Source organism: Dasypus novemcinctus, chromosome 4 (assembly GCF_030445035.2).
Source record: "Dasypus novemcinctus isolate mDasNov1 chromosome 4, mDasNov1.1.hap2, whole genome shotgun sequence".
Taxonomy (NCBI): domain Eukaryota; kingdom Metazoa; phylum Chordata; class Mammalia; order Cingulata; family Dasypodidae; genus Dasypus; species Dasypus novemcinctus.
In genome coordinates this window covers 8,816,747-8,841,916 of record NC_080676.1, presented here as the reverse complement: position 1 = coordinate 8,841,916, position 25,170 = coordinate 8,816,747, and the positions used below count along the sequence as shown (strand labels likewise).

The following is a 25,170-nucleotide window of genomic DNA, read 5'->3' as shown; positions in this document are numbered from 1 at the left end:
GAGTCTCCTTGTCCTGCCTGTTGAAGGGGTGCAGTGTGAAGCTGCCCTGCCTAACTCACAGATGTTGCCAACCGGAAAACATCAGGCTGCACTTAGCCAGATGGTGAGGACTTCCATAAACTTAACAGATTGTATTTTAATTCTCAGTGCACATTTTTAAAAAAACAGATTTACTTTCTCCCACAGCTCTCTCTTTCTCCTTTCCCCAAGGGATCCCCATGGGAAGGCAGTGGGTAAACACAATGCATCACTTGCGAAGATGGTGCCACATCATCTGCACATCAGGGTATATTTAAGATGTTCCTTTGGAATCCTTTGCAAAGGTCCCTGGGGCCTGCCAGGCTGTTGTGGGATTTGTGATGACCTGATACATAGCAGCTAGAACTTGCTGGGGAACTGGGACCAGAGTTGAAGTCTGTTTTGAGGGCCCTGGGCCCTACCAGGGTGAGAAAGCCTCTCTGAACCAGCAGGCAGAGAAAGAGCCAGATTTCGGGGTATACAGTGGTGTGACACCAGATGGGGCCCTGGGGCAATGACCACTGCCCGGTCTTCTTAATTGAAGGGTTTGCTTTCTGCCCTGGATGGCCGTGGTGAGAGCAGAGTGCCCTTGGCTCTTCCAGGTGGACCTGTGGCAATGGTGATAGATGCGGAGTCTCCAGTGTTGCCTCCCTGAGGCCCACCGCAGGGCATGGGGTGGGGTTGGGGCAGATGGGGATAAGAGGGGCCTCAGGGAAGAGCAAGCACATGCTTTCATTCTGTGGGGTATTCTCACACTGGCAATATCAACTCTATGGTATAGAATGTATTCTGTTCACAACATACTCTCCTGCCCCACTGATATCAGGCCTGGCCATGTGACTTTCTCTAATCAATGACATGTGATTGGACGTGACATGAGTCATATCAGGATAAACACTTTAAGAGCCAATGCAGGGTCCACCACATGTCTTTTCTGTCTGTGACTAGACAGTAATGCTCTAGATAGAGGCTGTTCTGTTGGTTTGAATCCTGGTGGGGAGCCAACCAGAAGCAGTGCCACAGCCACACCAAGATGAGCATGGGTAAGAATGATAAGCCCTAGTCATTTTAAGCCAATGAGATTTGGAGGTCATTTGTCACTGCAGCATAACCTGCCCTAATCTGACTGATAATCCACTAAGTGAGTGACATTGACAATGACAATTTCATCTCTCCATTTCCATGTCTTAAGCATAACGATGGAAGACTTTCTGATTTCCTCTAAGGAGTTCATACCTTGTTGAGCCTGGAGTCCTAGATAAGAAGGGTTTCTTCTCCAAAGCCTTAGAATCAGAAAAATTTGGATATACAGGTGAAGCAAGCAGGGCTATGGATGAGGGGTAGCCACCAGCCTCTCCCAGGGCAGGGCCACTAACACCCAGCAGCTAGCAAGCTAGGTTCAGGTCACTGCAGACAGAAATCTCTCCCCAACCCAGAGGGCACATTGCATGGCAGATGCTTAAATGTCCTTGAAGGAATAAGCATATCCAGAGAGAGCCTACTGCCCTCATCCATGACTCAGTGTGTGCAGCCCTTAGCTGATGTATGATTGATGTTTATTCTGATTCCCAATGTGTTCAACTGTTTTTAAGAGAACTGCTTCAGCTCACTAAGAATGGGTAGAACTGGTTAGGACTAGGGGACTGATACTGGCACTCCTGGAAACTCCAGCTCTTTATAGATATCTTAGAAAAACTGATGATGGATTCTTGCAGTTGGGCTATTCTGAGGGTATGAAAACCTCAGACGTTGATTCTCAGTAAAAACAAGCTCTGTTCAACTGCAAGGTATAGAAGGAAAAACAAGGACTTTTCATTGCTCCTCAAAAATTACCCTGTAACTTTTTTTTAACATTTGTCTACCCTGAGAAACGGAATTGCTAAGTGGTCTTATTAAGTACGTTTAACCTCAAGAGTTAACACAGTATTTGTACACTCAACAAATATTTGTTGCATTGGTAAGTACAGGAATGAATGAATGAGTGAATGAATAAGTGAGTCCTCTATGTAAAACCTCCTGGCCTCACTAGTATATAAGTCCTGAGGACAATTTAATGTGTGGTGATCTGAATTGCTCTGACAGTCCAATCACTTGAATCTAATAGCACGCTTGTGCCCTGTGGCCTTTCCTCAACAGAATCTGTCCCTGGAATTCTTGACTCGGCACAGAACAGCTGACCTGGTCATTGCATGCATGCCTAGCTCCCGGGAGCCCTGTCAATCCCTAGGAGGGGCAGCCCTGAGCCTCGGTGCTACCAAGGGCACGTGCATCACAAACTACTTTTCTTTTTACTGTAATATGTAGTGACGTTGGGTCATTGAAACAGGGCCTTTTCTTGGACTGTTGTTAATATCAAATTAAATTTGACCCAGAGGTCTCATTGAAGGCTTTGCCATGCATTTTATACTTAAGGCAGTTCTGCGACATTTCACCTCTGGAAAGCCTGCTGCTGAGATGCTGGGGCCCTTCCTCTGAATTCAGAGGTTCAGAGGTAGTGGTAAGAAGTTTGCCAACTTCTCTAAGAAGCCTGGCTTTGGGTAAAGCAGGATCCGTGGGAGACCGACTTCGACTCTGCCTGGCCCGCCGACCCCAAGAGAGCGCCGGTTAAGAGCCCTCCATCTTTCTGTGGCAGAATGAAAGTGTCTTGGGGCATAAATCCCAGGGAGCAATAGCCTATGCTTTGCCAGGCTCACACAGGGAATTTCAAGCATATACTTCCTGACAGCAGGCTTCACGGCAGCTCTCTTCCGAGTTCCCTGTCAGCAGGATTCTATTGTTGCTCCTGCTAGTGCTTGCTAGTGGAGGAAGCAGGCAGGCAAAGACGGGACAACAGCCCTGGCCGTCCAGGGAGACATGCTTACGTCACTGCACCTGCATAGCTCTACAGAAGAGCCTCTGGAACTTTGGAACCCCCAGGAAGCACCGCAGGATTCGCCCCCTTGTGTTCATAAGTGGGCAGGTGGATAGCGACAGAAGGGAAGGGTTTGGAAAGGCAGAGGGGGAAAGAGCATCCTATGGGAGGAAAAGGTGAACAGAGCTCAGGAGGACAAGCAGGCACGGGGAGGCGGCGGGGAGGCAGGAAGAGATGGGCTGTAAAGATGGGTCAGGAGGCTGAAGGCATCTCCTGCAGAGATCCATGGTCAGGCACGGGCTTGGTTTTCTGCACATGGGTGTTTCACAGATGCCTATCACTGTTCCCCAGCTCTATTCTCACTACTGGATTCCTCATCCAGGGAGCTGCTCACGGTAGAGTCTTCTTGGAGTCCTTCTTTCTCATTCCTGATGCTAACCAACCACTGAATCTTCCTGAGTTTGCCTCTTAACACTGCCTTAAATTCATCCCTGGTTCAGAACTCATGATCTTGTGCCAATACTATTGCAGTAATATCCTGACGGGTCTCCATGTTTCTATCCAAGGTCAATGAAGATTTCTTGAACGAAACCTGAAAAAATGCTGAGGCTTAAAGTGCCATGACAATGCCCCGGTTTGGAAGGCCAGTGAGCACCTTTGCTAGATTCCATGGAAAACAAAGAGAAGCTCGTCTCCAGAAGCAGAGGTGCTCCACGGGAGTAGGGAATCCCAAGGCACACTGTTTCAGAAGGGACCCAGGTGGGGTTCCACTGGGAGTTTGGAGGGAACAGGGGGCTCTAATGGACCTTTTCATGAGGAAGCAGATCTGAGCTAGTGCCAGATTTGTGTCTGGGTCTTGCTCATTTGCTTCTGCCTTTTTCTGAGTGCCCCCTAAGTGCAATTTGAGATTGAGGCCCGAATATGGAGGCAGGAGTGACCTCCCCACCACCACTGGGGGTCCCACTAGTGTGGTGGGTGGCACTGTCTACATGAAGGTCACCAGAGAAATGCAGGCGCTTCTTGATGGAAGGCTTGCTCCTAGCCCCAGATAAGGTAATCTTGGGGGCGAACTGCCCTCCCAATCGAATTAAGCTGCCTTCCGGCAAGGCGAGGCTGGAAGCCGGGTGGAAGGAGCTATGTTAACACACCAGATGGAATTTTGCTCTGAAGTTTCTTCCCTGAGAAAATCCTTCTCACCCTCTGTATCTCCTCATCTCTCTTCAGCAACGTTCAAAATCAAATCACAAACGCATGTCCTTGGGCCCATCTGATCTTTCACAAGCTGATTCCGTCATCTCCTTCTAACCTGGAGGAGCTGGGGAAATGACTGTAGCCTGTGGTGGCGTGGGGTCAAACTGACTTAATAATTCAGGTACACGGGGGGCGAAATGGGATATTCATTCTAAGTAGGATGTCATCTTCACGGCTTCCCTGCACACAAAGCGAAGGAGAGGACTGGAGGCAATTTCAGAATATTGCAGGCCTCTTATACCTATTTTTGCAAGAGCTGTTTGGAATATTGAAGCTGTGGTGTTTTGCCCAATCTGCTGCATCGTTCCAGAAGGGCCTGAACTCCCACAGGCCTTTCCTGCCAGCCTGGTGAGATGATAAATGGAACACGGTGGTAAGCGAGCAGGGTGTATTTCGTGTTCCGTTCTGAAACTTCCTCGTGGTTCTTTGGGCAAAGGTGGTGTGGGTGACGGTCTGTGCATGGGAGGCAATGCTGAGGGAGGAAAACTGCCCCAGAGATAGCAGGGGAGGGGAGGTGGGGGGGCAGCTGTGGCAGGCGACTGTGTCACCAGGAGCCTCCCCTTTCTTTGGGGCAGATGCTGTTACCTCTGAATACAGACCTTTCCTAGGCTCCCCATGGCACGGCCAGAGAGAAAGCTGGAGAGCCAGCCCTGAGGTCCTGAATATCCTTGCAGAGAGCGAGAGAGAATGAAATCTACATGGAAGTGGGAGGCAGGAGGCCCACAACCAGCGCAGCAGCTGTGGGTTTACTGAGCACAGGACCATTCTCACCTGTGTTAGTCAGTCAAACAGGTGCTGGTACAAAATACCAGAAATGGGTTGGTTTTTATAAAGGGTATTTGTTTGGGGTAGGAGCTTACAGATACCAGGCCATAAAGCATAAGTTACTTCCCTCACCAAAGTCTATTTCCACGTGTTGGAGCAAGATGGCTGCTGAGGTCTGCGAGGGTTCAGGCTTCCTGGTTCCTTCCTCAGCCTTCTTTTTCCTGGGCTCGGGGTTTCTCCCTTCCTGGGGATTGCTTCTTTTTCCTCTGTGAGCTTACTTCCCAGGGCTCCAGCTTAAAGCTTCAGCATCAAACTCCAACATCAAAACTCCAACATTAAGAACCCCCAACTCTGTTCTTTGCCATGCCTTTTATCTATTTACCCCCTTGGTGGGTGGGGACTCAACGCCCTAATCATAACCCAATCATGCCCAGGTTAAACATAATCCAGTATCTATTTTTGGAATTCATAACCATATCCAACTGCTACAGTCCTCCACTTGGCTTCATGCTCTGCTCTCACCATCTTAAAGTTCTCAATAATAGTTGAACAAGAGGTCCTGCATTTCCATTTTGCACTGGGGCCCACAGGTTATGTAGCTGGTCCTACAAGGAGGGGATGGCGCTCTCTTCAAGTGACCGAGCCCATCCCTCGTCGTGGTCAGGCACCTCTCCATAAACCAGCCAAGGGGAAGGACACTGTGTATCTCCACGTCCTGCGCTAGGTGCCCTTGAACACACTCTGTTTTACCCATGAAGGTAAATCTCTGTTTCACCCATGAAGGAACGGAGGCTTTGCCACGTCACTGCCCGAGGTCACACAAGTGGTAAAAGGTGAAGTTCAGATCAGGTGGGCCTGATTCCCAGAACTGTGCCTTCCCACCCCTTAACCATAATCAAACTAAATAATAACTCCAGGAGTTCCACATACCCATGCAGGTGGGCAAGGGCTGATTCTTCACAATATAATAAGATATGCTTTAGTTGTATGTATCTTTTAAAAGCAATTGGTTAAAAAAAAAAAGCCAACAGGGGAGAACCTACCGCACAACTTCTGCAGGGATTTCTCCGAGTAGGTCTCGCGGTCACAGCCCTTCCCGATGTAGTTGGTCTGCAGCTCCGTGGTGATCTGGATGGAGGACACAGGCCCGTCGCAGGTCTCCAGGCGGATGCTGGGGAACAGCGGCAGACTCCCCGAGCCAGGCTGATACTCGATCCTCTTGGTCCAATCTGAATAAACAAGGGGAAGATTTTTTTTTTTAATCAAGTGCAGTTTGGTTTTGCTATAATTCTTGTTTGGAAGGTGTGATTTTTTCCAAAGCGATTGATTAATTAGGGACTAATTTGGGAATCACTCAAGTTTTGTGAACACAGAAAACTGCACCCAGCTGAACTGAGCCACATAGAAGTATAGAAAAAGCACGCATGTGCAGACGCTTCGAGCATCCACCTGCCACCTTGGTTCACAGTCTGTGTTCTGGCCACATCTGTTCACATCTGGTGCAACTACTTTCCACCTGATTTCAGGCCAGCACTCACCTGCAGTGATCTTTCCAAAACCCACCTCCACAAGCAATCTGCAGGTCCTTTTCAGGGTAAATTACCCTATCTATTACAATATTTAGGCATTTTTTAACCATTTAACATGTATGAAACTATGCCAACCCTTTTTCTTCTTTTCTTTCTCATGTGTCACTGCCAATATTTTTGAGTACTGGGCCTCTAACCCTATTTTCTCCATAAATCCTGTGGTTTTTATTGCATGATCTTGTCTAGGGCAGTGATTTTTAGGAATGTGTAGGTCTCGTCATAATCAAAAGACTGCGTCGTATCTCAAGGATTATGGGCAGGCACAAGGAAGGGCGCAAGGGTTCTTTCTCAAATGTCCAGGACTGTGACCCATTTAAGAAGGAGAAAAAGAATTTACAGAGAATAAAGCATTGGAAAGGAACAAAGTCAAAATCGAAATGGCACTGCCCAAGAATAGAAGCAATCAACAAAAATTAACACTACCAGTGAGTGTACACATAAAATGACTCATGCAGTGACAGGAGCCACTGAAAACCAAAGCCAATTCAAGGCAATAGCACACTGGCTGGTAAGGACCTGAGCTTTTACAGAGGGCGGGGCCCGCGCCCCAGGACCACCTCTGCCTGAGAGAAGTGTACAACCCTCCTCCACCAGACTTGTGGGGAGAAGGGTGAACGAGGGTCATTGACAAACATGAATTATGGATATTATTAGTTCATGACTCCCAAAAATGTTACACAGCACGTTGCTAGAAGCCAGCTGAACATCTCTTCATTTGCCCGCACTCACTCGTGAGAAACCCAGAAAGCCCTGCACCTGTGGGTCAGTCTGCAGCCCCTGGGGGTCACTGGCCATCACCACCAGTGATACCAGCATAGAGGAGCGGGCTAGACGCAGAGGCCAGCTAGACTGTTTCATTCACTGGGAAACTACTGATTCAGGGTTTCTATGGCCAGGCTCTGCTTTGGGCACAGTGGATGCAGCAGGGAACAAGTCAGGAAAGCCCCTGCCTTGTGAGCTGGGGAGAGGGGAGGCGATAAATAAGCACAGGCGTCAGTGCGGTGAAGGAGCTAGCGCTGACGGAGGGGGGTGCCTGAGCTCAGGAGAGCGCTTGTCTGCTCCGGGAGTCCCGGACGCGCTGTGGGAGGGCCCCCAGCATCTGGCTTGGAGCAGACACAGTCAGGAGCCTGCCTTGGCTTGGCAGAGTCAGGACATTCTCAGGCATGTTAATGCCAGTTGCCCCCCTCAGGCACCTCATCAGGCAATTAGGGGCCGGAGTACTGACCTTAGAGTGCTGGGGTGGGGATCAAGTGTGACAGTGTGTGACTGCACACAGTAGGGCTTCATAAATGTTTCCCGGTGAGGAAGGGAGACATTCAGGTCACAGGGAGCAACCCCCTCCTCCCCTTGCACTGCAACCCTGCGGCGCTCCAGCCAACTGTGGAACCCGGATTTAGCCCTAAATCCGCACATTAGCCGACTGCTCTTTTGAACAACCACTTCCATCCAGCACCTGGATGAGAGCTCAGGAAATATTTGCCAGGTAGCTCCCAGGGAGCCCCAGACACTTAACCTTGACTGCTGCCCTTCTTTTTTTTTTTTTTTTATTTCCCCTTCCCGCCCCCCACCGCCCCCCACCCTGGTTGTCTGTCTGTTCTTTGTGTCTATTTGCTGCATCTTCTTCTTTGTCCACTTCTGTTGTCATCAGTGGCACAGGAATCTGTGTTTCTTTTTGTTGCGTCATCTGTTGTGTCAGCTCTCCGTGTGTGCGGCGCCATTCCTGGGCAGGCTGCACCTTCTCTCGCGCTGGGCAGCTCTCCTTACAGGCTGCACTCCTTGTGCGTGGGGCTCCCCTATGCGGGGACACCCCTGCGTGGCAGGGCACTCCTTGCGCGCATCAGCACTGCGCATGGGCCAGCTCCACACGGGTCAAGGAGGCCCTAACCACTGGGCCAAGTCCGCTTCCCTACTGCTGCCCTTCCTGGGCCTCAAGCAGAACCCACAGTCCGCTTGCAGCTTCTCTGGCTCTGATCCCACCGGCCCCTACCTGCACTGCTGCAGAGCCGCCCATCCCAACAGCAGCACCGGCCAGTTTGGATCTCCTTGCCTTCAGCGAGGCAGCTGGTCTAATAGTCATGAAGAGGAATCTGCTTCCCGCTAACAAGAAGTGGCTTCAAGAAGGAGGCTTGCTTTCCTTTCCTCCCTCACCCCCTCTCCCTGGTCCCTCCCTTTCTTTAGAGATGCACATCCAAAACTGGAGAAAGTGGCTTTGAGCAGGGGCCTTGGTGAGAGTCCCACAGCACCAGTTCTTGAAGGTTTTCCTACTTCTTCTAGGGTGGAAATACCTCCTACCAGCACCTTCTCTGGAAGCCTCCGCTCTGGAGAAGCACAAGACACGCTGGGCATTGGCTCACTTTCTGTGGGACCGCAGGCATCTCTTTCTCACCTAGATACTTTGGAGCATATCTATGATGAGAAATTTCACCTCAAATCCTTTTGAGAAGGAATGAAAAAAATAAGGAAATAAATAATGCAGGAAAACGTCAGTGGCAGCACAGCCCTGGTCAAGTTTTCACTCTTCTCACCAACCCTTGCTGGGGGGTGGGGCAGGGCCCCTTCTGACCCAATCGGGAGAGATTGCTTTAGACCCAAAGGGCTTTAGACCCATCACAACTGCCAGGTGCTCCGGCTGACGTCAAGAGGTGGGTTTCTGAGGGTTTACGAGGAACGGGGAGAATTGCCACTATACAGTAAAAGAAATTGAAGCAGCTTACAGAGCACAGTGTCCTTGAGAGAGTGGGAAGTTCATACAAACATCTGCCCTTTCCTGAGAAGGAGCTGGGGTGTAGGAGACTGAGCGAGGAGCAGGTGCAGTAACTCACGGAGGCTCCCGCGCAGAGGGCGTGGTCCAGCCAGGACTGGCGCCAGGTTGCCCTGACTCCAAAGCCACATCCCAAAAGAGACTTCTTGCCTTTCTAAACTCACCGCTTTATATTTTATCAACTGCTGTATGGGCCGGCAACTGTGAGGTGGGGCGTGCAGCTGGAAGGACGCAGGGAGGTGCTGAGAGGCCAAGTCTCCACTCCTGGCTCCAAGAGGGCTTCACCGTTAGAGGCCCCCGGGCTTAGTTTACTGCTCTGCAGTCACTGTCTTAAAATGCTTAATAATTTTTTAAAGGGGCCCCGCATTTTTTTTTTTAAACAGTGGGACCCATAAATTATGTAACTGATCCTTCCCTGCCAGATGAGTAGCCTTGGGCATGATCCTTAGCCTTTCTGAGCCTCAATTTCTTCATCTATGGAAGGGGATATCGACCAACTATCCCACAGAAAGGCAGCTGAGCATAACTTTCAGGAACGAGGGCTTTGGAGTCAGACCCAGGCGGGGATTCCAGCTCTGCCACTTGCACCACGTCCCCTGGGCAAGTCGTTCCCTTTGTCTCTCTCTGAGTTGATTCATGCAAACACTGGGGATGTTCTTACCAATTTCAGAGTTGCTAATAAGGCTTTTATAAATGCAAACTGCTTAGCCCTGTGCCTGACACATAATAGGCACACATGTTTCAGAGTATTGGATTTATGTGGCGTTCTCTCCTCCAATTGAAAACAATTACACACAGGCACAATTTAAACGGAAACCAAACACAAACTCTCTGAACTCAATTACAAACGTAAGGAGTTGCTTCTCGTCCTTTATTACCGACCCCTTCCCATTTACGATATTCTATTTTCACAAGAGCACTTTATTACCTTTTAATTCCTGCTAGAAAGAGACATCTTAATTAACTACAAAATAAACGGAGAAGGGGAAAGACGACTCCTTGCCCATATCGCGGGCTCTTGCGGTTCCCGGCTGCCCGCCCGTGCCCTCCGTGGCTCGCCTGTCCCTTCCCTCAGCCCTCCCCCACACAGGGCTTCTTGCACAAGGCCTTCTCCGTCTCTGATGAAGAGCCCCTTACCTCCACCCCAGCCCCTGCCCGTGCATCCTTCCCCAAGAACTATTTACAGACTTGCTTGTGGCCGGTTTCCATGCAGTGCCTGGCCCATAACAGGCGCTCAAGAGACTGAGTGATTGCGTGAAAATCAGATGACATCGACACACACACGCATGTACAAGAAGACACACAAAATCGAATTCCACTGCCAAGGGGAGAAAGGCGATCACCTGGACCCCAGGGAGCATTTACTGCCATCCACGGTGGGTGGGACGACTCGCCTGTCATCAGGCCCTCAACAGGCATCAAATCACAGACTGTCAGGCACCCAAAGGGAAGGATTCCAGTCACGACTGGTGTGTGCGCATGTGTGTGAGATAGTACGCATGTGTTTTCTGATTTGCCTACATGCAATCTCTCCCTCATTTCGCAGGTCTTTACCGGGCTCTTTTATGTGCCGGGCACTGCACACCAGCACAAATCCGCAGGCAGAGTTTGGTCCTCTGTGGGTCAAGTGTATGTGACGAAATGCTACTTACAGATGGCCGCAAACTTGGAAACCCTCACGTATATTCAATTTTTCTAGTCCTCTTAGGCCTCTCAATAAATGTCGAATGAAACAACAGAAATGTGTCCTCCGATTTTGTCCTGATCATCAAGTTCTCTCTACTCTAGTTTCCTGAGGACTGGGGAGTGGGGAGAGGGAGGGGTGATTTAATTTTGCCACAAGTCAATACTGCGGTTACCAGTTCCTCAGCCTGTAGAAACCCTCTCTCCTCACCTGGCAGACCTCAGAGGCATGCACATCAGCTTTTAGATCTTATTCTGGGAGGACCCACGAAACTCTGCCGGCAGTTTCCTGGCCCACAGCTCCTCACAGGAGCCTGGTACTTTCATCATGCCTCTCACCCACCTGTCACTGCCGACCAGGAGAACTAGTGGCATTAAGGTAAGGGCAGCATGTGCAGACGGCCTGCTGAGCAGGCTAAGTGGGAGAGACGATCCAAGCCATTTTCAAAAAACATTTCAGATTTTGTGGAGGATAAGGCAAGAATATGTTCCAGAGTAGAGCTACCCACTGTGGTCACAGAGGTGCCAGCCCCGGGAATGTCTGTTACAGGTCTGCCTTGAGGTGAAGCATAGAAATCAAGAGTAAATTAAAAACCACAGTAGGGGGGGTACTGGGTTCCCGGCCAGTGGTGCTCTGTCGTGGTCCCTAGGGGAGCAGCGACAGTCTCCCAGGTACAGTGGTGGGGACCGGGAGGGAGTGAGGGTTCAACAGTGAGCCCCTGATACTAATGACTATGCTTGTGAGCTGATAAACCCAAAATAATAACAAGGCCTAGAGCAACTTTGTGCCTGGGAATTTCCTTCTGTCAGCCTTCATGTTACTCAAATGTGGCCAGTCTCGAAGCCAAACTCAGCATGTAAATGCAATGCCTTCCCCCCAGCGTGGGACATGACACCCGGGGATGAGCCTCCCTGGCAACGAGGGACCACTATCAACTACCAACTGATGATGCAACTGGAAAATGACCTTATACGGAAGGTTCAATGCGGATCAGCAGAATATCCATGTCTACATAAAATACCATGACTTTAAAATGCTGTTTGACCTAAAGTAAGGGGGAAATGGAAAGGAGAAATGAGTTTATATGGCTACGAGTTTCTAAAAAAGAGTCTGGAGGCTGGCAGAAGGTTTGCCCTCATGCACAACTGAGCAGAGTCAGAGAGACAGATAAAGCAGATACAACCCCCAGATATTGGTTCCTTTGAGGGCTAAAGAGACCCATGGGAGTTATGGTCATGGCTGATGGGGTTAACTACCAGGGCAGATGGCCCCTCTTTGGAAATGGTGTTTATGTGTGATGAATCTGGACTCAGATGGGATCTCCCTTCATAAGACTTTCATGCTAATGTGCTGGAGGTGCAGTTAATGTTGGGGTTTAAGATATATTTAGGGGATTTGAATCTCTGGACTGACAATGTGATAGCCAGATCCTGAGCCTCAACAGACTCCAGCACCTACAATCTGATTTATTGGACTTACCACACTCAGCTAAGATGGAGGTGAAGAAGGACAACCACCACATCATGGAGCCTAGAGTGATTACAACTGAAAATGGGAGGATTGCATCCAGCATCCAGGTGGAATCTGAGCCTCCTCTTGACATAAAGGTGCAATGGACACAACCAATCCAGTGTCCACATAGAAGAGGTGGCATTGGATTGGGAAAAGTGGACATAATGGACAAAGGGTATGGGGAAAGGCAGGAAGAGATGAGAGGTGGAGGCATCTTCGGGACATGGAGCTGCCCTGGATGGTGCTTCAGAGGTAATCACCGGACATTGTAAATCCTCACAGGGCCTACATGATGGAATAGAGGAGAGTATGGGACATGATGTGAACCAATGTATATGAGGTGCAGAGGTGCCCAAAGATGTACTTACCAAATCCAATGGATGTGTCATGATGATGGGAACGAGTGTTGTTGGGGGGGGGGAGAGGGGGGGTGGGGGGGTGGGGTTGAATGGGACCTCACATATATATTTTTAATGTAATATTATTACAAAGTCAATAAAAAATAAAAAAATTAAAAAAAAAAAAAAAAAAAAGAAATCAAGAGTAAGCATCTAGAAATTTTATAGCAATTTTACAGTTGTCTGTTGAAGCTAATAATAAAAAATTAGGTTTATGTTTTTATTTCTTTATTATTAATTTCATTTTTTTCTAGAAATTGCTCCTTTTTTTTTTTTTTTACAAAGTAGGAAAAACAAACAAAAAACCTCTGGGCCTTCACAACAGATAGTTGGAGAAGCACTGCTCTAGACTTTACTCTCTCATTTACTAGATGTATCTTATTTCCAAAGGTTACAAATCCAGGGCACTGCAACATTTTATCTTATATATCCAAGGGGTTGTTTGGGCCTCTTGTTTCTGAACTTGAGGTGTCACCCAAAGTCACTGCCTCCTCACTGTACTCTTACTCCCTACACCATCACTTCTCACTGGGACCAATACTGAGCCAATCTCCTACCTCACTACTCTTTGTCTCTCAGATCTAACCACTGCCAAATCACAACACTTCAATTCCTCTTTCAGGAGGTTCCCAAAGATTGGTCCAGTCCAGACTTACCTTTCTGCTTCCTGATTCACAGACCCTTTGCAATTTCCACATTCTCTATGAGGGACTCACATGGTGCTTACCAAATTCCTGTCTATAGACAGGCTGGGGGGTGGGCGGTGGGTATTGGGGCAGATCTCAGGAGAATCACCTGAGAAACTTCTAAAGACATTGATTCCTGGGTCCCCTCCCAGGAGGTTACGTGGATGAATTGAAGAGGGAGGCCCTGGAATCTGCCATTTTAATCGGCCCCTCAAGTGATTTGAATGTTCAGACTTGGAAGCTGCGGGTCCAGACTATATCGGACAATAAACTCCCAACCCTTTTCCACCACATATTTAGCAATCGCAGTTGCCAGCAGAGGGGGCTGCGAAGGGTCCCCACTATCCAGGATGTCCAAAGAGAGATCTGTTGGCTGCTCAGAAACTGATCTAGTGGCTAGGACTTCACACCAAAAGCAGTTTAGAGCAAGTTTGTTTTCTTTATTTACATTGAGCAGGGCAGAGCACGAGTTACAGTCCCGGAAGAGGAGGTGCAGGGCCCAGTGCTCTTGATGGAAGAAGGGCCATCTCCAGGGTGGAGCACTGGACTGCTGCTCCTGACTGCCTCTCTGCCAGTGGGAGGACACATCCCTGCCCCATCGATTTCGGGCTTGGTCTTGTGACTTGTTTTGAGCTCTAGGGTGTGTGCAGCAGTGACAGTGGACAGTTTCAAGGGGAGATTTGAAGAGGCTGCAATTGTTTAATGTGTAACTCCATCCCCGGGACCCCAATTTGCTGTAGGCAGGAAACAGGTTGAGGAAATTGTTCATATTTTCCAATGCTCTCTTTGGATTAGGAGCTGCAGAGAACAATGGACAGAGGCACTACATCCAGAGTGCAGAGCCAGGACTAATCAAGAATGTTCCTTCCCCCCAATGTAGGAGATCTTGCCACATTTGTCCATGAAATTTCAGAATTGCTATGGATCAATCAGTGACTGCTGTGTGCCTCCTATTCTCTCCCTTTCTGAAGCAGAGTGTTTATTGGCTATCTTGCTCCTGACCCTCCATTACATGTAGTATTTATTGTGCATGGCAGATACTTTTTTTTTTTCTTCAGTTTACAGGTCTCCTGACCAAAAGGAGACTCATTCAAACCAGATGTATATCATGAGACTTTGGACTTTGAGGTTGATGCCATGATCTAAGGAAAATTTTGAGGTGTTCTGGGGAAGGCACAGTGACCCAGTGGGTGGTCAGTAGAGAGTGGATTATTATTCTCAGTGGGTGGCTAATGGAGATTGGATAATTGTTCCCAGTGGATGTCAGTAGAGGTTGGATTACTGTTCCCAATAACTTTGGGTTTGGCCATGTGACTTCCTTTGACCAATGGAATGTGCACAGAAATGACAGCAGTCAGTTCTGAGCAGAGGCTTTAAAGAGGCAGTGAAAGCTGTGGCTCACTCTCTTAAACTTATGCCTCTGCCAGAAGAACTGTATATGGCCAATGTGACTGCAGCTCCTGCCTGGATCCTAGAAGAAGACACAAGGAGCAATTGCCTGGGACCTGGGGCACTGGCACAGAGCATCAGCCTGCAGCCAACACACAGGTCACAAGCAGTGGTGAGAGAAATACACCCCTGTTGTGAGCAGTTGGGGTGTTGGTTATAGAGCATAACTTACTAGGGGCTGACTAGAAGATCAAGATAGGCCAGTCAAATGGGTCACTAGGCTCCTGCTAAGCATACTGGAGGATGAAACTTCTGAAGACTTCACTCACATAGAAGTTTCCTTTAGGGAAGTTAGAGTATGTGCTCAGGTAGAAATAAAAAAGATGGATTTTGCTCCAAAGAAGAGACGCCCCCAGCCCTGGCTGGCATGGACCGAGACTGGGGTGGATATAGAAATGGGGCTTGGCAGAATGCGGGAGGTCGGGATTCCAACCCTTATCGTGGCAAAGACGAACCTGAATCAAGCTGGCAAAAAGTCTCTCCAGGTCAGCGGGGAAGCCGCTGTGAGTAGGGTTGAAGAGGGTACATGGAGTATTTGTGCTGACTTAGTGTACATCAGCTGCACCTGCTTCTCATTCTGTGGGGTGGGCTCATCCTGGCTCATCCTACGACCACTCCTCCTTGAGCTGGAAGGATGAGAGAAAGACGCTGGGCGGCGGAGCCATCTGTCACCCTGTGGACCACCACGGAGCTCTGGGGCTCAGTGTAGGGGACACAGATCAGGGGCTCCCTCTGGACCTTGAGCTTTAGCCCTGACTGGCTGTGCGCTGTGCCTCCACGCATTGATTATTTTCAGTAATTATACAAATACACTTGCATGCTGACTCTGAGCCGGGCCGGGCCACTTAATTCTGCCCCCCTCTCCCAGCATCGGGTAATGGTTTTCCATGGCTCAGCACTGGTTTCTAGCCTTCGTTTATTTCTGCGACTGTCTGTTGGTCTGCAACCCCACTGCCCTCCTGCCCTACTCCCACAAGTTCCACGAAAGCAGGGACTGTACCGGTTTCGTTTGGTTTTAAATTTCCAGGCTGTCAAAAACCATCTAAGGCATGAACGAGAGGCGCTCTCTAAAAGGTGCCGTGCCCAGCTTGCTGCCCTGGCCCTCTTGCTCTGGGTGCATCTCCCGTGGATTCTCTGGCTCGTCCGGCCCCTCTGCACCGAAGGTCGGTCACCTGCTCTGCTGGGCTGGGTTTGGGGCTCACTCCACGTGCTGCTTCTCCAGGGCCCTTGGAGAAGGCCTTTGAGCAAGTTCAGTTCTGTCCCCATATCCAGCTCAGGCACCTGAGATGCCGCACCCCAAGCCCGGCCAGGCCCAGCCTTCCACGTGTCGTGAGGTGCAAGGCCAGGGTGAGCACTTTAGTTCCCAACATGTCTCTGAACTTGCTCGTGGTGGACCCCAGCTCTTTAAAGCCTGTGACCTCTCCTCAGACCCCAGCGTCAGCCTCTGCTGGCCAGCAGGGTCAGCGGCCCATGCTGCAAAGGAAATGAACTGCGATGGCGTTAAAATAGGTGCCCCCCCCCCCGCCTCAAAAGCTGGGCTGCTGCTCTCTGCCTAAATCCCTTCATCCCCACAGATCCCTGGCTCACGTGCGCCCACCTCCCAAGCAGGAAAATTGATGCTGGAAAGGTACAGAAACCTGGCAATTTAAGAGCAGCCCTTCTGAAAGAGAATTCTCCCGCGAGGGAAATCATTAACTCAACCAAGCAGGGCCCTTTCTCTGGCATTTATAGAAACTCTTCTCTCTTATGTCCAATAAACAAGAGCATTTTCTAGGCGATTTTCTTTTCTTGGGACAAGTGTATTATCAGTACAAAATGGAGCAGCTGTTCTTCAAGAATCCTTACTTTTATGGCGCTCAAAAGCTTTTACAATTGAAGAGTATAGTTTTTCATGAACACATTTTCAGTCTTTTTATAAGGATGGCTTATATATGCACTTTTCATATTCCAGTTATTACATAAATCCCTTTCATCTATAGGTTGGTTTTACATGGTTTCAAAACATATATTTTTTTTAAAAAAATAAAAGGACCATGACTTTGGGTGATACTAGAGGCCTGCAGGCTGTTCCATTCACTGAATAACATTCTAAAGTTGGAACCAAATTCTCATCTCTGCAAGGAATAAGGGCCAAATCCCCAGAGGCCTCTGAACACACTGGAAACCCTACAGCCAGGGGAGTGGATGGGCCGTCACAAATAATTAGGAAGGTGGATGGCAAAATGTATACTGGGCTTCAAAACGCCCATGTACTTTGACCAGTAAATACGCTCCTAAGAAAGTAATCCAAAATGCAGGGAAATGGCACAAAGATATTCTCTGATGCATTACTAAAAGAAAGCTGAACCTCACTTAATGCCACTCTAGTATGGGTCACGGTCAGGCATATCTGGACACCCCTCTGTGATGGAATATCATGCAGCTGTGCGGTTTTATGGCATAGGAAATGCTTATGACACCAAGTTCAGTTTAAAAAAAAAAACAGAAAGTCCAAAAGAGTATGTGAAAAGGGAGAAAAATATACCACAATATTAATAATACTGCATTAATTGGATTATGGGGAATTTTTATTCTGGTTATTATACTTTATAAAAATCATTTTCAAATGAACATATAATGGCTTACATAAAATCATATGGAAGCATTAAAAACGCCTACATAAAAATGTCATTCATTGGACTCACCCAGGACAACTAACAAGGAGATGATGAAGGACAGTGCCCATCACAAGGAACAGAGAAAGTCTACAACTGTAAGCAAGATAGTCCATCTATCTGCCCCATGGGATCTAAGTCCCCTCTCAATTAGAGGCAGAGTGGGCATCACCACCCCAGAATCCTCAGGATTGGGAATGAGCGAGGGACTAGAGTGGACTTCTGTTATTTTAGTATAGACTTATTGTAATTCTAGCAATGGAAGAACTTTTATCACTGATGTACAGGCAGTGGCCACTGGAGGTTCTGAGGGGAGGGATAGGGAAAAATAGGTGTGATATGGGGGCATTTTCAGGACTTGGGAATTGTCCTGAATGACACTGCAATGATAGATATGGGCCATTATATATCTTGTCATAACTTACAAAATTGTGCGGGAGAGAGTTTAAACTATAATGTAAACTATAATCCATACTTAGTGGCAAGGCTCCAATATGTGCTCATCAATTGTAAAATGTATCACACTAATGAAGGATGTTGTCAACGTGGGAAAGTGTGGGAAGGGGAAGAAGTGGGGCATATGGGAATCCCCTATATATTTTATGTAACATTTATGTAATCTAAGTATCTTAAAAAAATGTATATATAAAAACATGTCATGATGTTGCCACTATGGAAGACAGTTTAATGGTTCCTCAAAAAGTTAAACGTAGAATTACCCTATGACCCAGTAATTCCACTCCTAGTTATATACATAAAAGAACTGACAGCAGGGATGCAAACAGATATTTGTATACTAATGTCCATAGCCAAATGTAATCAATGTTACAACAGCCACAAGGTGGGGAGAACTTAAGTGCCCATCAGCAGATGAATGGACAAACAAAATGGAGTATATTCATACTATGGGATAAATTTCAGCCATAAAAAAGAATGAAATTCTGATACATGCTACAACATGGATGAACTTTGAGAGTATTATGTTGAGTGAAATAAGCCAAACATAAAAGGACAAATGTTTTATGCTTCTGCTTATGTAAAATATCTGACATAAACAAATTAATAGAGACAAAAGTAGATTGGAGATTACCTTGGGGCTCAGGGGAGGGGGAATAGGGAGTTATTACTTTTAGGTACAGAGTTTCTATTTGGAGTCATGAAAATGTAATGGAGGGTGGTGGTGATAGCACAATGCTGTGAATGTAATACCACTTAACAATGGTTAAAATGGGAAATTTTGTGTTTATATATGTAAATATGTTACCAGACACACAAAAGTCACAGTGGCCCAATTGCCACTTGTTACCCCAAGTTCTCTAATAGAATGTACAATTCATAATCTTGCCTGACAATCCCCCTTTCCCAGTGCCTGGCGGTGCCCATCTGAGCAGACGGGCTGCCTGCTCCCTTTGCTACAAGGGGCTCCTGTTGGCACGTGTGCCCACTACCTGTGTGTCTGTACATGGGGGACTTTGTCTTGCATTTGGTAAGGAGGCCTGCTATAACCTCAATGAGGCCACGAGGCTGAAGGACTAAAGCCTTGGAGGCAGAGAAGGGGACAGTGTCTGATAAATATTCGCATGCTGGGACTGGACCCTGGAAGGGCTCTCCCCTGAGAAGCCCATCGAAGGGGGCAATTTCAGCGAGAGTGAGGCTGTCATTAACCAAGGCTTCCAGCAGGTGGACAGGGCCCCTACTCCTTCCTGCCTGGCTCTGCCTGTGTGAAGTCGGTGGCCCTGGCCCTGGCCGTGACTCCAAGGATGCAGCATCTCAGGTCAGAGGCAGACACTGGCACGTGGAGGGGAGCAGGACTGTCCTGGCTTCTGCCTTCAACAAGTGCCTTGTTCCTGAAGCAAGACTCACTGAATTACCCACTTGTCTTCAACTGGGGCTGCAAAGGAAGGTCACCTTTTATTCTAAATACCAACGTCCACCAATGGGATTGTCAGAATGAGTGTCTTCAGACTGGACTAGTTTCTAGAGGCTCCAGACAGCTTCCCCTTATTAATTTACTATCTGGCCAGGCAGCTGCAGGCTGCACAGAGCTGCCTGCACTTCCAGGCTTGCCTGGGGCCCACCTGTCCATGCCCAGTGGTGAGGCCTTGGCAGGCCCTGCCTGACCCACAGGCACCACCTGCAGATGGTCTGAAGGCCTTCAGAGCACAGGTGCAGAAGCCAGCTGGTTTCACAAAGAGGTCGGGAGAAGGGACCTTCACCACAGAGGTCCACCTTGTCCTTTTGGACCAGAAGAACTCCAATTATAATGCTCACTGCCTCTCAGAATCTCTCCAGAAAGATCTGCCTGCATTATCCACCACCCTCATTTGAAATCTTACATCTCTCATGACAATAAAGAAGGAAACAATGGTAGTCTATGATATTGCTCAACTTTCTCTGAAATCCTCTTCTCCAGCTGCAGCTCCTCCATCTCTTATCAGTCATTTAGCAAAAGATACTGAGTAGAAGAGTAGACCTAGATTCCAAGGAGGTATGTATTTGTCAAAAGGGGTGCCAATGCAAAGCAGCAGAAATCTGTTGACTTTTACAAAGGGTATTTGTTTAAGGGTAGAAGCTTACAGTCACAAGGCCCTGAAGAATTCAACTCACAAGATGGCAGGTAGCATCTGTGAGGGTTCAGCCTTCCTTCTTCCTCTTAAGGCTCTGTGTTTCTGGCTTCTAATTTCAGCTGAAGGCTGGTATAAGGCTCATCTCTCTCCTCAAGGGCTAGCTTCTTTCTAGGCTCAGCCTCTCTGTTCTCTTCACAAGGTTAGCCGTAGACTACCAGGCTCATCTCTCTTCCCAGGGCCTCTGTTTTGTCTAGTGAGCTATCTCCCTTCCTCTCTGTTCTTCTCTTGTTTATCTACTTTTGTGTGAGAGTCTGTTTTATCAGCCCACATCCTCTGAAGGCTTTCTAAAGCTGGGTCTCCTCCCGGCTGGCCAAACAGGGCTCAGGTATCCTGGGCTTCCCTAGCCATTAAAGTGGGTTTGGGAATTAGAACCAACCTTTCTCTGCCATTTGGTAGCCATGTGACCTTGTCCAGGTCATTTACCACCTCTAAGCCTCATTGGTGATATGACCTGTATTAGTCAGCCAAAAAGGTGCTGACACAAAATACCAGAAATTGGTTGGTTTTTATAAAGAGTATTTATTTGGGGTAGGAGCTTACAGATACCAGGCCATAAAGCATAAGTTACTTCCCTCACCAAAGTCTATTTTCACGTGTTAGAGCAAGATGGCTGCTGAGGTCTGCGAGGGTTCAGGCTTCCTGGGTTCCTCTGGGCTCAGCTCCTCTGTTTTCTCCACAAGGTCAGCTGTAGACTATCAGGTGAATGGCTGTGTCTCTCTCCCTGGGGTTTCTGCTGTGTTTAAGGAACCATCTCTATTACTCTGTGTTCTTCTCCTGGCGCAGATCCTCCCTTCCTGGGGCTGGCTTCTCTTTCCTTATGAGCTGACTTCCTGGGGCTCTAGCTTAAGTCTTCAGCATCAAACTCCAACATCAAAACTCCAACATCAGAAAACCTTCAACTCTGTCCTTTGCCATGCCTTTTATCTGTGAGTCCCCACCCACCAAGGGGGACTTCAACGGTTTCTACTTCTCCTCCTCCTTCTTCATCTCTGTCATTGTCAGCATGAGTTGTTCTGACATGCCAGGCACCTTTCTGCCTTATGACAACCCTCTGAGACAGGTACTGCTATTAGCTTCATTTTGTAGATGCCACATTAGAGGGCTCAGAGAGGTGAAGAAAGTTATCCAATGAACTTAAGCCAAGCAGCATGGAACCTGGACTTGAACTCAGAATTCTCTGGCTTCAGGGCCAGCACTCTCAACCCCTGCCCTTGCTGATGCCTTGCAGAGAGAAATTCTAGCTGCCTTCAACTATTTACTAGAGTTGTCTGTAGAGGAGGGAGTAGGCTGACTCCGAGTGGCCCTGAGGCAGACGTGGGTCCGAGGAGAGATGGTGCAGAGCATGAGGCTCTAAGCCAAAAGACCCGATTCTAGCAGTGGTTCCACCTCTTAGCATCTGTCTGACCTTGGGTAAGCCCTGAGCTCTTTGCCAGACCCAAGAGTTCATCCAAGAGGGCTGAGAGATGGCAGATCCCAGCAGCGGGCCTGTGCGACAGGATGTTCCCTCTCCCCCACCCTTGCTCCCAGCCACGGCCTCTCTTAAGGCTGCCTTACTGTCCAAATATTTGCTTTATAATGTGAGGGAAGGATTCTCATGGCAGAATTTTCCCCCCAGATTTCCCTCAATGGCCTCAAAAGATGGCTAGTGCACCCCTTTGCTTTTAGACCCATTGCAGATTACTGGTCAGAAGCTCCACATCTGGAGACAGGTGGCACTGGTTTGTGGCTCATCCTGCACGTTACTAGCTGTGGCAAGACTCTTAACCTCAGCGTCCTCATCTCTAAAGTGGGAAAACGACAGCTTTGTGGTGCAGTGGCGAGCAAACGAGAAAGTGAATGCAAAGCTCTTAGATAGGGCTTGGTGAATAGTAACTGCTCAGTCAGCAGGACCTACTAGAAATATTCTTACTAATTCCTGTGGGGCTGAGTGCAGTCTCCCCCTCCTCCCCCAGTCCACACACACCAGTGGGGCCGACATGGTTGTACCCTGGAAACCTCCAAGGTCCTTGGCCCTCCAGGCTCTCAATGGAGCCATGCCAGAGCGGGCATGGGTGCTTTTATCCAGCAGGTTTTTAGACACGTCAAGATGCCACTGAGTTGGCACATCAGCATCCTGCACAGAGCCATTTGTTGCGCCCTAATGATTGGTCATGTCAGTGATGTCAACACAGGTCATTATTCATGGAGGAGGGCCCCAGGAAGTGCTCCAGGAAAGCAGCCTGCTGGTGGCCAGGTAGAGCACGCAAACCCAGGAGCAGTGGCCCTGGGCCAGCGGCTGGGGACTGCGGGGTTCAGACTGATGGCTTTTCCAGTTGTCTGGGGGACAACTGCTGCATTGTGATTTAAAAATTCAGAATAAGGGGAGTAAAAAGAGTCTCTGTTCTTTGAGTGCCACCGCGTGCGTGGCTCTGTGCCGGGGGTCTCAGTCTTTCTTTTAATCCTCACCAGAAGGCACTATTTTCCACCTGACATCTGGGGAAGCTGAGACGCTGAGCAGTGACCTTCCCAGGGTTGCAGAGAGAGTTAGAGCTGAGCTGGGACTGAAACCTCGGTCCCACCATGAGGTGCAGTGGTGCTCAGAGATGTATTCACCAAATGCAATGAATGTCTCATGATGATGGAGGGGATTGTTGTTATGGGGGGAGGAGTAGGGTGAGGGGGGTGGGGGATATATGGGAACCTCATATTTTTTGAATGTAATATTAAAAAAATAAAGACAAAGATAAAATAAAAAAATGTTAGTATTACATAAAGCAATCTATACATCTTATGGAATTCCAATAAAAATTTCAACAACCTTCTTCACAAAATGGAAAAGCTAATCATCAAATTTATCTGGAACAGAAAGGGACTCTGAATAGTCAAAAACAAGGACAAACATACATTTAAGAATGATTAAAGAATAATGATATTCTATTAAAAAAAAAAAAAGAAACCTCGGTCCCAGGTCCCCCAGGACGTGCATTTTCTACCCCACTGCGTCCTTTTAGTCCCAATCTTAAGTACTAAAATCCAGAACTTGACCAAGTTGCACACTGTGACTCAGCTCTAAGGATTTAAATACATGCATGTGGATCTGCATCTGTTCCTCCACCTCTGCCTGTACTTGCATCTGTAGCTCTGTCTGTCTCTGTGTCTGTCTCTCTATCTCTACCTCCATCTCTCTATTAACAGGCGGTAACTCTTGTCCCGATTTAATCATGATGTGATGCACAGCAATTTAAATTTTGCAAAGTGCTTGCACACACGGAACCTCTTTTGGTCTTCGTAACAGCCCTACAGAATAGTCTGGCCAAGGATGATGATTCTCAACTTACAGCTGAGGAAACCAAGGCTCAGATCTGAGCAGAGCCTCTGGCCAGATGCGGATGGAGCTAAGGTCCAGCCCTTCGCACTCCCAGGTCGGCGCTGTCTTTGCCGGTTTGTACCTGACCCCTGCACCCCTTCCCCTTGCCCAGTTTTATGTTCAGGGGATGTTCTTGGGAAGGGAAGGGAGGGGGAAAGAAATCAGAGGAAGAATATAAGAGGGGATGAAGGCAGAGGAGAGGAAAGAAGAGGAAGTAGGGGGAGGAGCGGTATTGATAAAGAGGAGAAAGAGAAGATGGAGGGGGAGGAAGAGGGGATGAGGGAGCTGAGCCCCTGGGCACGACCCTCCATACAGCCAGGCCATGTCCTGTGAATGATGGGCAGGTGCTGCTCATTTTGTTGCCCAGTTTTCTTGGAGGAAAATGCAGTCCATGCTCTGGCATGAGAAGCCCCTTTAGGGCCGCGAATCTTTGGGTCTGAAGCTTAACACCCCATCTCACACTCGCATTGAGGTCTCTCTGGCCCCTGAGATCACCAGAGGCAACTCTATATTCAAGCAAATAGCACCAGAGAGGCTGGTGGTCTGCAAGCAGGCACTTATTTTTGAATGACTTGACATTTCAAGGTAATGTTTCACTAGACCACGCTCAGTCAAGGAACCATGAGCTGGGTGGGGAAGAGGGGAAAGAATGGATGTGGCCATGTGCTACATAGGCTCTGTGCCACTCAATTCCGGCCACCCTTGCAAGAGAAGGGTCATCACCATTGTATGGAGAGGTTGAACATGTTACCAAAGCATGCACAGGCTGTGTCTCTTCTAACCTGTTTACTGTGATACCCTTTTGTAAAGCTGGTAACCTGACTCTGAAATTTCCAGTCTCTCTTTTCCACCCTCTACCTTATTCCCAACAGCCCTGTGCCCTCAGGAATAGACTGACAGAAATCTGAGTTCAGTCTCTGCCATTTGCCAGCCAGGAGACCTCAGGCAAGTCACTCAACCTCTCCTAGCCTAAGGTTTCCTCCTCTGTCAGAAGGGTTAGAACTGCATATTTCACAGGAGCCTTGAGAGCATAAAATCAGATCGACCAGTGACTGCTCAGAGCACACACTCCGGGAGCAGGTTGTGTCCAGGTTAGTTATGTTCTGTGGTGCCCAAGATCTGTCCTCTGTGAAGTGACCCTGGCTTTGAACTTTTATAGTCTTCGCCTTTGTCTAAATATATCCTTTGGATGCTCCATTCTTTCTAGGGGGTGCTATGTGATGCCATGGGATACAATAAACTACTTCCTGCTAAGGTGTCAATGGATAGTGATAGCTTAATGCAGGGTGTGAAAACTTTTACTGTTAAAGGACCAGACAGGAAATAGTTCAGGCTTTGAGGCCATGCAGTCTCTGTGGCAACCACTCATGTCTGCTGGTTGAAGTGCAAGGCAGCTGTGGATAACGTGGACACAAATGACTGGAGTTGTATTCCAGTGAAACTTTATTTATGGACATTGACATTTGAATTCCATGTAATTTTTGCATGTCACTACATATTATTCTTCGTTTGATTCTTTTTAACCATTAAAAATATAAAAACCATTTTTCTTTTTAGCTCACAGGCTATAAAATAAAAC

At 48.1% G+C, this 25,170-nt stretch overlaps 1 protein-coding gene across 2 annotated transcripts in view; it reads right to left on the bottom strand.

Moving 5' to 3' along the window:
• CLSTN2 (calsyntenin 2) overlaps nucleotides 1-25,170 on the bottom strand; it is a 666,422-nt gene that overhangs the window by 117,773 nt on the left and 523,479 nt on the right. For both annotated transcript variants that reach the window (XM_058295067.2, XM_071214548.1), the window contains one exon: nucleotides 5,929-6,114. In XM_058295067.2, coding sequence (XP_058151050.1) covers nucleotides 5,929-6,114 — 186 coding nt within the window. The remainder of the gene's footprint in view (nucleotides 1-5,928; nucleotides 6,115-25,170) is intronic.